Source organism: Schistocerca gregaria, chromosome 4 (assembly GCF_023897955.1).
Source record: "Schistocerca gregaria isolate iqSchGreg1 chromosome 4, iqSchGreg1.2, whole genome shotgun sequence".
In the NCBI taxonomy this organism is placed as follows: Eukaryota; Metazoa; Arthropoda; class Insecta; order Orthoptera; family Acrididae; genus Schistocerca; species Schistocerca gregaria.
The window spans coordinates 136,258,550-136,273,633 of record NC_064923.1 but is presented as its reverse complement, the minus strand read 5'-3'; the positions used below and the strand labels follow the sequence as shown (position 1 = coordinate 136,273,633).

General features: G+C 38.5%; 1 protein-coding gene across 1 annotated transcript in view; it reads right to left on the bottom strand.

The window, feature by feature from the left end:
* LOC126267345 (esterase OVCA2) overlaps positions 1-15,084 on the bottom strand; it is a 37,875-nt gene that overhangs the window by 16,495 nt on the left and 6,296 nt on the right. Inside the window, exon 2 of the mRNA XM_049972468.1 lies at positions 6,640-6,811. Coding sequence (XP_049828425.1) covers positions 6,640-6,811 — 172 coding nt within the window. The remainder of the gene's footprint in view (positions 1-6,639; positions 6,812-15,084) is intronic.

Genomic DNA, 15,084 nt, shown 5'->3' with positions numbered 1-15,084 from the left:
ATAGGATAACAAAGTTGCTGCCACTAACCATAAAATAGTGAAAAAGCAACTCTTTCAGTTTTTAGCTGTTATTGTTTGAATGGATAGTATAATTTAAATTATTTATTATTACAGGCTTAGACGGAAGTAATCACATATAATCATCATCTTCAGATCTTAATACAAAATAAAACATTAATAAAGAACTCCATAGATGACACAGAATAAAAGTTTTCAAAGTTTAAATTTTTTAGTTGTACCTGAATATGCAAATAACAGATTTCCAAAATTTAAAATTCTTAAAATTGTACCTGGTTATTCACAAGTTGTGGAAAGTCAAAATTCTTCAAAATGAACACAGCCAAAGCTGTAAAATAAAGGCAACAGCATACTTTTGACAACATTCCATGGTATCTACCATTTCACTGTGTGCACTATGCATCATGCATGAAGGGTGCGGATGGAGGAAGGTGGCAGAAGGAGAGAAAAAATATAAATACTGGTTGCTATTGAAATGTTAAGAGATAACTGTCTAAAAGATGTGATGCAATTAATTTCAAACTAAGAAGAAATTTAGGTTATGCACCTAATGTGAATAGATGAAACATGTTAAAATTTAGAATTAAATGAAAACATTGATCTAAAACATAAAGCACAAGCAATGTTTTTCGCCAGAGGGTGTTTGAGGTGTGTTACGTATTGGAATCAGACTGCCTGTGGCCATGCTGCCACAGTGAGTGTAGTGAACTGCTAAAGTCTTATTTTGCCAAGTGGAGCTGCTGAAAAGCTGGTGGGTTGCTGCTGACTGGGCTGTCTGAATATGTCAACAAAATTCTTGAAGTGTACCAAATTCTCAAAGACTCAGTAGAGATTGATTATTTTATGTGGTTCATTTTTAGAAAAAGGTAAAAGACGAGCTTTTTTTCTCCACCCCGAGTTTCGACCACTGCATTATCGTACATTATCCAACGAAGTAAATACAAATTCCGTATTGTTCATCTTCGAATGTAGCAACATTTCAATGTACTATGAAAATCCGACTGGCAAGACTGTTTGGGATGTTTGTCAACATGGCCAACTCTACATTCTGAAATTTTTCCTACCTGTGAGAAGAGATGGTTACTAATAGGAACTTTTATGAATTGTGGATCACATGCAGTATTCTCTTCACCATAAGAATAATACGAATATAAACATTTTGCCATGCATTGTTTCGTGTTTGCTGCTATCTCATTTAAATCATGTCTGCCTAATAAACTACGAAACTAGAGTGAGACAACAGCAAATGCGGAAGAATATACATATCATGTCATGTTTATATTCGTATTATTCTTATGCCTAATAGTGATACAGTCAGAAATGAAGTACGGCAATTGACTAGATTTTTTAAAATCTAAGATGACTCTAATTTCTGTGTAGAATGTAATTTACTAAAGAGGCGCCTGCAAAGATTTTCAAACGGAGAAAATTTTTCGCTTAACTCTTGTTCAGAACACCTTCTATCATACGCGGTCTATTATTTGGTTCTTGTTGATCATTATCAAAGAAAGCAGCAGTGTAAGTAACAACAAATAGCAGTCTCTTGCCATTGTTTCGCTAATGAGACGATTCCTCTCTCTCTTTTTTTTTTTTTTGTTGTACGTGGCGACGGGCCGTAAACACGCACTATCAGAATGCGACAAACAAAGCATGACACAGAACAGTAATGCATTTTCAGCTTATAGTGACGTAAACACCTATAACAAAGAAAACGGCGCTTATCAGATCAAAGAAAAATAAGCAATCAATTCAAACCAGATGAAGCACGTGAAAAAGGTAGGATACTCGTATACATACAGATGGAGCGCCTGACGCATAGCAATGGCTACCTGGTAAAGCTTAACTGCTAAGCTTACGACTCGAACCAAACTACTCCAGCTGTATCGCCATTCATTCGACCTAAATTGTGTCTCATATTGCAATGGGCCAACTTTGTTTCGATTTGGAGATGCGGCCTAAAACTTTTCTCTCCCCTTGACTTTCAAGTCTCAAACTTCAGGTGCGGCTTAGAATCGGGAATTTTTGTTTTCTTTGATTTCGAGTCTCATTTTTCAGGAGCGGCTTAAATTCGAGTAAATACGGTAGTCTCTGTTCTCAATGTGTGGTTTATTTTAATTTCTTGAAACATTTAAGTGACTACTTCAGCCTTTTAACCATTACTTGTAGCACTCTGCTTAAGAATGGCTATTTCATTTTTCCTACCTTGCTCACTTGACAGTAGTTTAAGTACTCTGTTAATATATGCCGTGGGTTTCTTATAAATGCTGAATTTTTGTCTACCATCATTTTAGTTCCCCCCATGAACCATGGATCTTGCCGTTGGTGGGGAGGCTTCGGTGCCTCAGCGATACACATGGCCGTACCGTAGGTGCAACCATAACGGACGGGTATCTGTTGAGAGGCCAGACAAACGTGGTTCCTGAAGAGGGGCAGCAGCCTTTTCAGTAGTTGCAGGGGCAACAGTCTGGATGATTGACTGATCTGGCCTTGCAACAATAACCAAAACGGCCTTGCTGTGCTGGTACTGCGAACGGCCGAAAGAAAGGGGAAACTACAGCCGTAATTTTTCCCGAGGACATGGAGCTTTTCTATGTGATTAAATGATGATGGCGTACTCTTGGGTAAAATATTCTGGAAGTAAAATAGTCGCCCATAAGGATCTCTGGGCGGGGACTACCCAGGAGGACGTCGTTATCAGGAGAAAGAAAACTGGCGGTCTACGGATCGGAGTGTGGAATGTCAGATCCCTTAATCGGGCAGGTAGGTTAGAAAATTTAAAATGGGAAATGGATAGGTTATAGTTAAATACAGTGGGAATTAGTGAAGTTCGGTGGCAGGACGAACAGGACTTTTGGTCAGGTGAATACATGGTTATAAATACAAAATCAAATAGGGGTAATGCAGGAGTAGGTTTAATAATGAATAAAAAATAGGAGTGCAGGTAAGCTACTACAAACAGAATAGTGAACGCATTATTGTGGCCAAGATAGACACAAAGCCCATGCCTACTACAGTGGTACAAGGTTATAAGCCAACTAGCTCTGCAGATGACAAAGAAATTGATGAAATGTATGATGAGATAAAAGGAATTTTTCAGGTAGTGAAGGGAGAGGAAAATTTAATAGTCATGGGTGACTGTAATTCATCAGTAGGAAAAGGGAGAGAAGGAAACATAGTGTGTGAATATGGATTGAGACTAAGAAATGAAAGAGGAAGCCATCTGGTAGAATTTTGCACAGAGCATAACTTAATCATAGATAACACTTGGTTCAAGAATCATAAAAGAAGGTTGTATACATGGAAGAAGCCTGGAGATACTAAAAGGTATTAGATAGATTATATAATGGTAAGACAGAGAGTTAGGAATCAGGTTTTAAATTGTAGGACATTTCCAGGGGCAGATGTGGACTCTGACCACAATCTATTGGTTATGACCTGTAGATTAAAACTGAAGAAAACTGCAAAAAGGTGGGAATTTAAGGACATGGGATCTGGATAAGCTGAAAGAACCAGAGGTTGTACAGAGTTTCAAGGAGAGCACAAGGGAACAATTGACAGGAATGGGGGAAAGGCACACAGTAGAAGAAGAATGGGTAGCTCTGAGGGATGAAATAGTGAAGGCAGCAGAGGATAAAGTAGATAAAAAGACGAGGGCTGCTAGAAATCCTTGGGTAACAGAAGAAATATTGAATTTAATTGATGAAAGGAGAAAATATAAAAATGCAGTAAATGAAGCAGGCAAAAAGGAATACAAATGTCTCAAAAATGAGATTGACAGGAAGTGCAAAATGGCTAAGCAGGGATGGCTAGAGGACAAATGTAAGGATGTAGAAGCTTATCTCACTAGGGGTAAGATAGATACTGCCTACAGGAAAATTAAAGAGACCTTTGGAGAGAAGAGACCCACTTGTATGAATATCAAGAGCTCAGATGGCAACCCAGATCAAAGCAAAGAAGGGAAGACAGAAAGGTGGAAGGAGTATATAGAGGGTCTATACAAGGGCGATGTACTTGAGGACAATATTATGGAAATGGAAGAGGATGTAGATGAAGACGAAATGGGAGATAAGATACTGCGTGAAGAGTTTGACAGAGCACTGAAAGACCTGAGTCGAAACAAGGCCCCAGGAGTAGACAACATTCTATTAGAACTACTGACGGTCTTGGGAGAGCCAGTCATGACAAAACTCTACCAGCTGGTGAGCAAGATGTATGAGACAGGCACACACACACATATCCATCCGCACATACATGTGGATGGATATGTGTGTGTGTGTGCGAGTGTACACCTGTCCTTTTTTCCCCCTAAGAGAAGTCTTTCCGCTCCTGGGATTGTAATGACTCCTTACCCTCTCCCTTAAAACACACATCCTTTCGTCTTTCCCCCTCCTTCCCTCTTTCCTGAAGAAGCAACCATCGGTTGCGAAAGCTAGTAATTCTGTGTGTGTGTTTGTGAGTTTTGTTCATTGTGCCTGTCTGCCGGCGCTTTCCCCGCTTGGTAAGTCTTGGAATCTTTGTTTTTAATATATATATATATATATATATATATATATATATGGAATCTTTGTTTTTAATATATATATATATATATATATATATATATATATATATATATATATATATATATATATATATATATATATATATATATATATATATATATTAAAAACAAAGATTCCAAGACTTACCAAGCGGCAGGACGTCTGTTATTGTAAACCTCTGCGCGCCGACCGTGTCACGGAAAAAATGGAATCGACGATCGAGCAACGTTACGCGATTAAGTTTTGTGCTAAACTGAACAAATCTTTTGAGGAGACTAACAAAATGATTCGTGAGGCTTACGGGGACTCTGCTCTGTCCTACTCACAAGTTTCGAGGTGGTTAAAGGCCTTTAAGGAAGTCCGGGAAGAGGTTCACGACGAACAACGCTCTGTGCGGCCGTCAACCAGCAAAACCGACAACAATGTGGCTCGTGTGCGACAACTGTTGGACTCTGACCGTCGATTGAGTATCAGGATGGTTGCCAATGAACTGAACTTGTCGTCTACTGTTGTTTTTCGCATTGTTACTGAAGATTTAGCGATGAGGAAAGTGTGCGCCAAGCTCGTGCCCAAGGTGTTGTCAGACGACGAAAAGACCGACCGAGCGGAAATTTCAAGTGAACTTTTGCAACGTGTTGAAATTGAACATGATTATTTGGACAACGTCATCACTGGTGATGAAACCTGGGTTTTTGAATACGACCCAGAAACAAAACGCCAAAACTCTGAGTGGCACACTAATCAGTCCCCCAAGCCCAAAAATGCAAGAATGAGCAAATCAAAAGTGAAAACAATGCTCATTGTCTTTTTCGACAGCAAAGGAGTGGTCCATAAGGAGTTTGTTCCTCAAGGACAGACAGTTAACGCTGCCTACTACGTGGATGTGCTGGAAAGACTCCGCAAAAGGGTCGTCAGGACGAGAAAGGACATCTCCGCTACCTGGCAACTCCATCACGACAACGCGCCTTGCCACAACGCGCTACGAGTCCGCGAGTTCCTGGCCAAACACCAGGTGCCAACACTGCCCCACCCCCCCTATAGTCCTGACCTCGCCCCAGCTGACTTCTTTTTGTTTCCTAGGATTAAGTCAGCCCTGAAAGGAACCCGTTTTTCATCCATAGACGAGATCCAATCCGCCGTGACGAAGACCTTGCGAGAGGTCCCAGAAGACGCCTTCCAGGGCGCGTACCGGTCATGGCAGAGTCGCTGGAAAAAATGTGTAGAGGCCCAAGGACAGTACTTTGAAGAATTTTAAGTGTTTGTGCAAATCTGTTCAATAAATTACTTTTAAAAAAAATAATTGCGTTACTTTCGGAACGCACCCTGTATATATATATATATATTTCTTAAAATATAAACATATTTGAAATATGTCTGCTTGTGTCTGTGTATGTATGTATGGATGGATGTGTGTGTGTGTGTGTGTGTGTGTGTGTGTGTGTGTGTGTGTGGGCGCGTTATTTTATTGTGCCTGTCTACCGGCGCTTTCCCGCTTGGTAAGTCTTGGAATCGTTAATAACAAACATTAGTGAGAATCTGCTATGCAATTAACTTAGTTACTAAACAGCTAACGTAAAAGATAACCATTTCAACAGTACAATAACCAAAATTTTCGACAACTGCATCTAATCTCATTCCTTCTGTTTATTAATGGAAAATCTCATATAAAGATGTGAAACAAATACTAACAAAGAGATAGAGGGGCTGGCCAGTACTTACCTCAGCTCAGTACAGCCGATAGATACACAAAAAACAACCAAAAATTTACGTTTCTAGCTTTCGGAATAAATGTTCTTTCATCAGGCAGGAGAGAGGGGAAAGAGAGGGAAGAAGGGAAAGTGGATTTAGTTACTCACAACCCAGGTTATGAAGCAACAGGGAAAGGAAAACAGGGAGGGTAGCAAGGATGGAGGCATGGTTGTCAGTGGGAAGGCAAAGATATTCTATTGTAAGTACTGTGCCAGCTTCGAAGCTGAGGTAAGTACTGACCAGCCCCTCTATTTCTTTGTTAGTATTTCCTTCTGTTTATTCCCTGATAAGAATGTTACTCTATAGTAAAAGGCAGTTACATATAACTAACCTAGATTAGATGATTCATCTGTTGTCTGTGGTTCACTTGTTTCAAGAGGTGGTACCATCATAGGAGCTGTCACAAAAACGAATTCTGCATGTTTTTTCAACACCTTCCTGAGAGCTCCCGTTTTCTGCTTGAAAACATCACCATTCTGTCGATACCCATGGATACATAAAATCTGTGGAATTCAAGCATAGAATTTCAATACATTTATCAACAGGATGAACCAAATAAGTGTATTGTATAAAAAGAAAATTCAATTGAGGAAAACTGTTAAACTACAAGAAGACAGAAAGAGTGACCAGTAGATCTACACCCAACTTATCTTCAGGAGGTGTGACTTCAATTACTACTGATAAAGACAGAAGCAGAACATTAAATGAACTATTCCCAGCCTCTGGAACTCATATGGTCCTTCCTTAGTAAGAAAGAAAGAATTTGGTTGGGAAAGGTTGGAAAGGAGGGGCAGTTCATTCAGACTCAGACTCAGGGGACACATCTGTTGTGAGGATGGGGATAATCTCCCCTCATCTCACACCACATGGGTCCCTGTCAATCTGTCTCCCCTCCCCCCCCCCCCCTTCTACCCCACCCCTTACAGTAGTCATTCCTGAGGAAAGAAGAGGAAAGTTTCAAAAGCTAGGAACAGCACATTTTATTTCCTACTGGATGGTGTACAACATTCTTTATCAAAACACATTTTACAGACAACCATCAATATAACTGTGTTGTGAATTCAGCATTTATCATAATTTCCATACTTTCATTGGTAGTCCTCCTCCTGATACGTAACATTCACTTTATCTTTCTGAAAGTTACAAGTCACTCACTGCTGATGCATCGTGTAGTGACCACCTGCCATTACATAGTGTTGAATCGCATGCACCGTATGCATGTGTTTACAAACACTGCACTGTCAAACCTTTCAACGCCAGACACTAGAGGCACTGTGCTGCACACGTGTGTTTCGGGTTTGTTCAATCTTTGATTTACATTTTTTATGTTTTTGTATCTTCTGGGCCTATTTTTTAGTGGACAGTTAAAGGATAACTTGAATGTACCGTTTGTGGCAGATTACCATTAAGTTGCAAGTTGTATCCTCAGAAGCTGTTGTACTCCTTTGACATTTCTCCTGTGATCACATTCAATAAAGTTCATCACTAGTTGAGCAAGTGAGTTTTTCGTGTAGTCTGGTTTCACCGTGTTGAGATGCACACAGTATTAAATCGTCGAACAGCGGCCTGCCCAGCTTGTATTGACACACTGTATCTCTACGCAAAAACTCAGGTCTTTGTAACCAATATCAACAAACAAATTGATAAGAGCATGCACTTCGTAAGACTAAGTCATCACTTCTTATCTTAAGAGTTCTTAGCTTTAGCCACTGTGTGTTATGAATGAGGGTCAACTTAAGTATTTGATACCGCTTCACCACTTCACAACCAAATTGTCATCGACCACGGACTACACCACAGCTCAGTGTGTCACCACATCTAAGACTTCGTATTCACATTTGCTGGATTCACCAACTCTCAACAGAACTGTCACCTTCCAACCAAGTCTAGACTTTAGGATATGCTACATGTGCATCTGTCCCACAACTTATATTTCAACAACTAATATGGAAATGAAATAATTGTCATTGTTCTGTTCTCTATCCGTTTACACACATTTGATGTCAAATGCCACTTCATCACTACTTAACAAGGGAAGCTGACATACGGCATCAGTAGATTTCGTAGACCCTATGGTATATCACTAAGCCCACTAAGATCATCACTCCCTAGGTTACAGTCCCTAGCCAAATTATGAAATGCACTGCACATTTTAAATGTTATTTGTAATAATTACATGTTGAGTAGTACATTTAAAGTGATTAATTGGAAAATTTATGACACTTATTCAGGGCACTTATTACATTGTTCAATTTTGTATCTATTGTTGCTACGTAACATTGGTTTCTTGACTTATCAGGTTTTTTGTGTGTAAATTACGGTTTTGATTTTGTAGTGCTTTCTCATGTGTTGTTGGCGAAGTGAATAGACTGATTCTGTGACCTATGGTCACTTGACACTGCACTTTCTCCGACTATCAAAACTATAAGTTACACACAAGAAACATGATAAATATTCATTTCCGTTTGTAAATACATAATAAACAGAAAAATAAAAATAACATTTTGCTGCTTGCAAATGAGAAGTTGTAGATTGTGTAGTAGAATAGCTACCAACATAGCCCAATAGCATCACGTAAGGTGTGTAAACTACTGCATGCATCCACTCTTTTTGCCAGTCAAGCTATAAATAGAACTTTGACATAATGTTATAAACAACACACAGTGCATCAGGTCATTAATACATATCTCAACTGTGAACTCTGAGCAAATTATATACAATATTTTACAACAATTACTCATTCACAAATGTAAATATTATGTATTGGTACCGAAAGTTTCGCTAAATGTTAATATGTAACAACAATTTTACAGTAAGAAAATAAAAAATAACCCACTGAAGATAGCACAAAAAGTGCCAAACCATGTCTGGGTAGAACAAAACGGAAAAAAGGTGTCTTGCATAAGGTGGAATTCCTCGTCCTATTTTCACAGCAAGCATGGATATAAGAGGAAGAACTACAACAACACAACATGATTATAAAATTAATTTTTAAGTAGGCTTTGCCTCCTTGTTTAGGGTTAAAAATGAAGTTACACACTCAGATGGTATGATATTCAATCAGCTCCCATGTAATAAAAAACAGTATACCTCCATCTTCATAGCTCAATGGACAGCACAGCCGACTGCCCTGCAGGGGACCTGGATTCAGTCACGGTGCTGTTTTGGATTTTTCCTTTGTGGGAGGATTGACATGGAGTGCATTCAGCCTTTTGAGGCCAACTGAGGGGTTACTTGACGTATTAATAGCAGTTCAGTGTCCAGGTACCCAAAAACAGCCAGGACAGATATCAGTGTGCTGACCATATTCCCTCCACACCGCAACCAATGATGCCACTGGCAGAGGAGGACACAAGATGATCATCCGGGCTCAATTGGCTTGTCCAGGGCCAGAATGCAGAAAGTTACATTTTAACCCAACATGAAACAAGAAACTGGGAATGCCTACAAATTCAAAAGAAAATTAAAAACATAATTCATTAGCCACTCTTGGTGAAAGTCTAGAATAGGACTAGTGGCATACTTCTGTGTTTTCTTGCAGGAATGTTGTCAGTACTAGCCATGAGATATGATGGGAATAGAAGGTGTGTCAGCTCTTTGTTACACAGAGCCAGTGAGGGATTGGCATGCAGACAATGCAATACATTTGGAAGAAAGGATGAAACATTGCTGTAAATGAGGATTATAAATTTAATTGTTTGAAGATTATAAATTTAATTGTTCCTTGTTTGAGTGTACCTATTTAAACTGTGCTTGTACCTGAAAACCAAGGACTCCATTGCAACACAACATATTCGATATTCTCTGCTCTGTGTTGCTATGCAATCAATCTGCACGAGCACACTGAGTACACAGATCAATGTTATTTATTTAATGCATGGGAGAAGGTAGATGGATCAATGCATTTTAATTAAATCATAGGGGAAGGTAGATGTATCAATGCTTATTAATATATCAGACATGCAACTCTATATTAATAAACATTGATCCACTTACCTTCTCCCATGACTGAGTTAAAAAAATGTTCATTCATTTAATCAAAGTTATGTACTTTTCTGGACTTGTAGATGATTTCATCCATGAAAACTCTTACTCTTAAGAATCATTTCACCATCACATTTGATAAATTTTTGTATCTCTGCAATTAACCCATGAGGCAGGCACCAACGGGCAATATTGGGATGCAGGACTAAGCCACTTAAATCAGTCCACTTTAGAGCACTTGCTGCCGCAATCATAAAATCTTTCTCTTGAAATTCACTAATACACCAAAAAACAGCAAACAAGACAGTGGTTTCAATTTTGGCACAGAAACATGTTTCCTCTGTTTCTGCCTCTGGTTATGTCACATAAATATCCCACTGGTTATATGAAACGGATGCGTTTCCAACCTATGAGCAGCAGATAAGCACCACCATGATTGCCACTGGACCTGACCAAGACTTAAGCTGCTGCTCTTTCTAAAAAGTATCCAATTAGGCTACTAGATTCAAGGACAGAAAAGTTCTGTGAGCTCCATGGCAAATAGCAAAGTTAGTTACAAATCTACATCACATTTAATAGTTTACTATGAATTGGACCCAGTACTTAGACTTGAAAAATATGTTCTACAAAACATACCACTGCAGTCAAGGAAATGTTAAGCTACTAACAGCAGATAAACAGCAGCTATATAGTAAAACTGAGGATGCAGCAGCTTTTTGCTGAAGTTGCAGCTTTTTAATAGAGTTAAGTTACTATGACATCTTTGTCTTTTGTTAATGTTTGTTCTACATCCTTGAAGTTTTTGCTCCTTGATAGGATCTGCTACAGAAATCAATGGATAGATGAATGGATGAATAAAATTGTCCAACTGTATAAACACATTAGGCAGTAAGAGAGTGGTCAGTTTAATCATTGAATATACTACTTGCACAGTGGCCCCTTCATTTATTATGCATTATTTGGCTAAAAATGTATTTAATACCTGCATCTCAGTTAAAATGCTGATCATCAAAGACTTCAAATGAGCCATAAGAAAATGCCTGATCCAAATACTACTGCATGGTAAACAGATGTTCTCAAACTGTGGTAGATCAAATCAAATTTTATTGTCATTAAACAACTTAGTGTTGTAATAGACAGCATCAAAAAATATGAGGAAAGGTACAAAAACACAATACAATACATACATACATGTTTTTTTTTTTAAAAAAGGTACCAATTTGTTTTTAAAAAAATATACAGAAAAGAAAAGTATTTACAGTTATACATCTCCTTGGATCAAATTTGTCACTGAATATGATACCGCTTATATTTTCAGTACATGCTATAATCATCATTCATTCCAGAATGTTGTAGGTTGTATTCAGTTGTATTAGGGGTCTATTCACAAACAGTTGCACAGTCCCTTATAGTTAAATTACTTACGAAAATGGGGATATATACAAGACCTATAATATCATCATCTGGAGTCTGAGTGATGAACAAACTAGGCAAAGATGTAAATAAACAATCAGCTAGTAACAAATGACTGTATAAGAAAAGTGAGCAAAACTGATGTACTGATATAGAAGAATCCAAACCTTCCACTTCGCGGAGATGACACTATTATTTGTACGCGTGAATATCAAGTCTTTAAAAAATGAAACTAATGATCTCAGTATTTTGTTAGGAGTGAAAAAGATTGTTATATTATGTATTAATGAACACTGGTTAAGTGAAGATCACCTGCAGTTATATGTACCACCAGGTATTGACTTAGTAACCAGGTTGCTATGGACAAACACAAAACTATGATGGGCCGGATGGGGGGTCATAAAATATATATCAGAAGTAATAGAGACATGCATTACAGTTGTTTCATTTATACTATCATCATCTGAAATGAGATTATATGTTAGTGTTATCCTTGTGGATCTCAACAAGGCACAGCCACAGAATACTGCTACAAAAACTTTACTGCTATGGTTTTACAGGCTCAGAGCTACCTCTTACCAGATCCTACCAGAATGACAGAAAACAAATTGTTCAGTTCAACAATATGAGGTCTAACGTATTGAAAATCATGCAGGGCATGCCACAGGGTTCTGTGTTATGACCTTTGCTCTTCATAATAAAAAGTACATGACTCACCGAGCATTATAATGTGTAAATCCACACTTTCTGGATATGATACAACTTTTGTTACAGCTGAGAAAGACATAGGAACTTCCTGGCAGATTAAAACTGTGTGCCAGACCGAGACTCAAACTCGGGACCTTTGCCTTTGGCAGGCAAGAGCACTTGCCCACAAAAGACTAAGGTCCCAAGTTCGAGTCTCGGTCCGGCACACAGTTTTAAGCTGCCAGGAAGTTTCAAATTGGCGCACACTCTGCTGTGGAGTCAAAATCTCATTCTGGAGACATAGGAACATTAAAGCAGGAAAGTAAGGGTCATCTCATCTACATCAATACTCTCAAACCACCTCACAGAGTGTGATGGAGGGTACTGCTAGTATCACTAACTAAGTGAAACTTCTCAGTGATCTGTGGAAAAAATGATTGTTGCTAAGCTTTTGTATCAGCTCTAATTTCTTGAATTTTCTCATCATGGTCATTTTGCGAGATAAATGTGGGAGGAAGTAATATGTTGTCAGACTCTTCCTAGAAAGCACTCATTCAAAATTTCAATCGTAAACCTCTCCGTGACGTACTATGCTGCTATTGTAGCATCAGGCACTGGAGTTTGTTGACTATCTCCGTAAAGTTCTCTCACTGACTAAATGACCCTGTGACAAAACATGCTTCTCTTTATTAGAACTTCTTTATCTCTTCTATCAGTCCTGCCTGGTAAGGACCCTAGGTTAATGAACTAAAAAAAAAAAAAAAAAAAAAAAAAAAAAAAAAAAAAAAAAAAAAAAAAAAGCAGTTGAACAAACCCCTTGTAAGCCACTTCTTTAGTGGATTAATTATATTTCTTTAACACCACAAGGACCGTACCAGTCAGTCTGACCAGTGAGCTTTGTTTAACATTTAATAAACAGCGTATGTTTTAATTCATGGTCCTCATTTTTCACAAGTTTTAATGTACCTTGGTGATTTATAATTTCTGTAAAAGACAAATGTCTATTACAAAACCTGAATGAATTATAAACATTTTTACCTCAAAGGACAGCAGACAGTCAGTATGACCAGTGAGATATCTTTTACAGGCAAGATATTTTCTTATGTTTCATGTCTGTAAAGGTGCAAAAATGGATTTTTTTTATCCACTTAGCTTATTTTATTTCACTGTTATGATCACATTTTCTGTCTCTGCATTTTACTTGATTTTGTGGAGGAGTGGACATGCTTTAGTTGCTGTTATCTGTCAATACGCTGTTGTGCTCAATAGAAGTTTAGCGCTCCCCCTCATTATTATGGCGCACCAGTGTTTTCATTCGGATGAAGGATTACTGAATTGCATGAACATTTTTAACAGAAGAAGATATTTTCGAATGTGATGAGATGGATGATGAAGATTATAAAGTTGACACAGAATATCAATCCCTTGAAACAAAATAACGCCAATCATCAGACTCGCAAGATGAATTTTCAGAACCTGTACAACAACATGCAAATAACTCAAAGCTCACACTTTCAATTCTAGTGATACTACTAATTCCTACTTGCAGCCGAGGAAAACAATGGAAAAAATCGCATCCATCTCAGCATTCAGAAGTGCAGAGACTGCAGCCGACAGAACAGTGAGGACTTTAACTGCACCAGGGCATGCACCTGGAAAATTAGGGCATCACAATGTGTTACTAGAAACTCCTGGGTCACCACATAATGCTAATAGGCAGTTTCGCGAGTGTATGGCATGTGTCAATAGACAATAATATTCTAAAGAACATAAAAAACTTCACAGAAATTAGACGCCAAGAAATTCTCAAGGACCACAAATGGATACTTGATATTGCCCAATTAGAATATGCCATAGGTGTAATGTAGGCAAGTGAAGTGTATGGAGGAAAGACTTTCCCCCTGAAACTTCTGTGGTTTCAAGTGTAGGGACCGCCATTTTTTTCTCAGGCTGTGGGAAGAGATAAGTTCAGAGGAGCCATGCTATTTTTAAGTCTGATGACAAGCACGCTTATGCCAAAAGACTCGAGACCGATGGCTTTGCGGCAGCTACTCCGGTCAGAAATTTATTTTTAGCTAACTGTATCCAGAACTATAAACCAGGTGCATTTATAGCTGTAGACGAGCAGCTCTATCCAAGCAGTGATCGGTGCTGCTATGCAGAACACATGAGTAATAAACCAGACAAATTTGGTTCGAAATTCTGGCTTGCAGGAGAGGCCAGTAGTAAATATATGGTGCATGGATTTCCTCACTTTGGTAAACAAAGTAAGAGACCCACTAATATACATGTTGCAGAGCATGTTTTTACATATCTCACGCAACCTTACACTTTGAAAGGAAGAAATGTAACATGTGACAATTTCTTCAGAGGCAAACACCTTGCACATCACCTGAAACATAACGACACAATCATGGCGGGTACACTGAAGAAAACCTTAAGAGAAGTTCCTCCATCAATAAAGAATGCTGCCGAATCTTTGTATGACTGGTAACACAAAAATTATTTCCAATCAGGCGAACACCAGAAAAATGTTCTACTGAGCACAATCCACCAGTCAGTTGCAGTGGATGAACAACACACAGTAGAAACTCCCTGAAACTGTGGGCTTCTACAATTCCACTAAATTTGGAGCTGATATTGAGGACTGGATGTCTCATCTGCACACTGTCAAGTTTGGATGCTGCAGAAG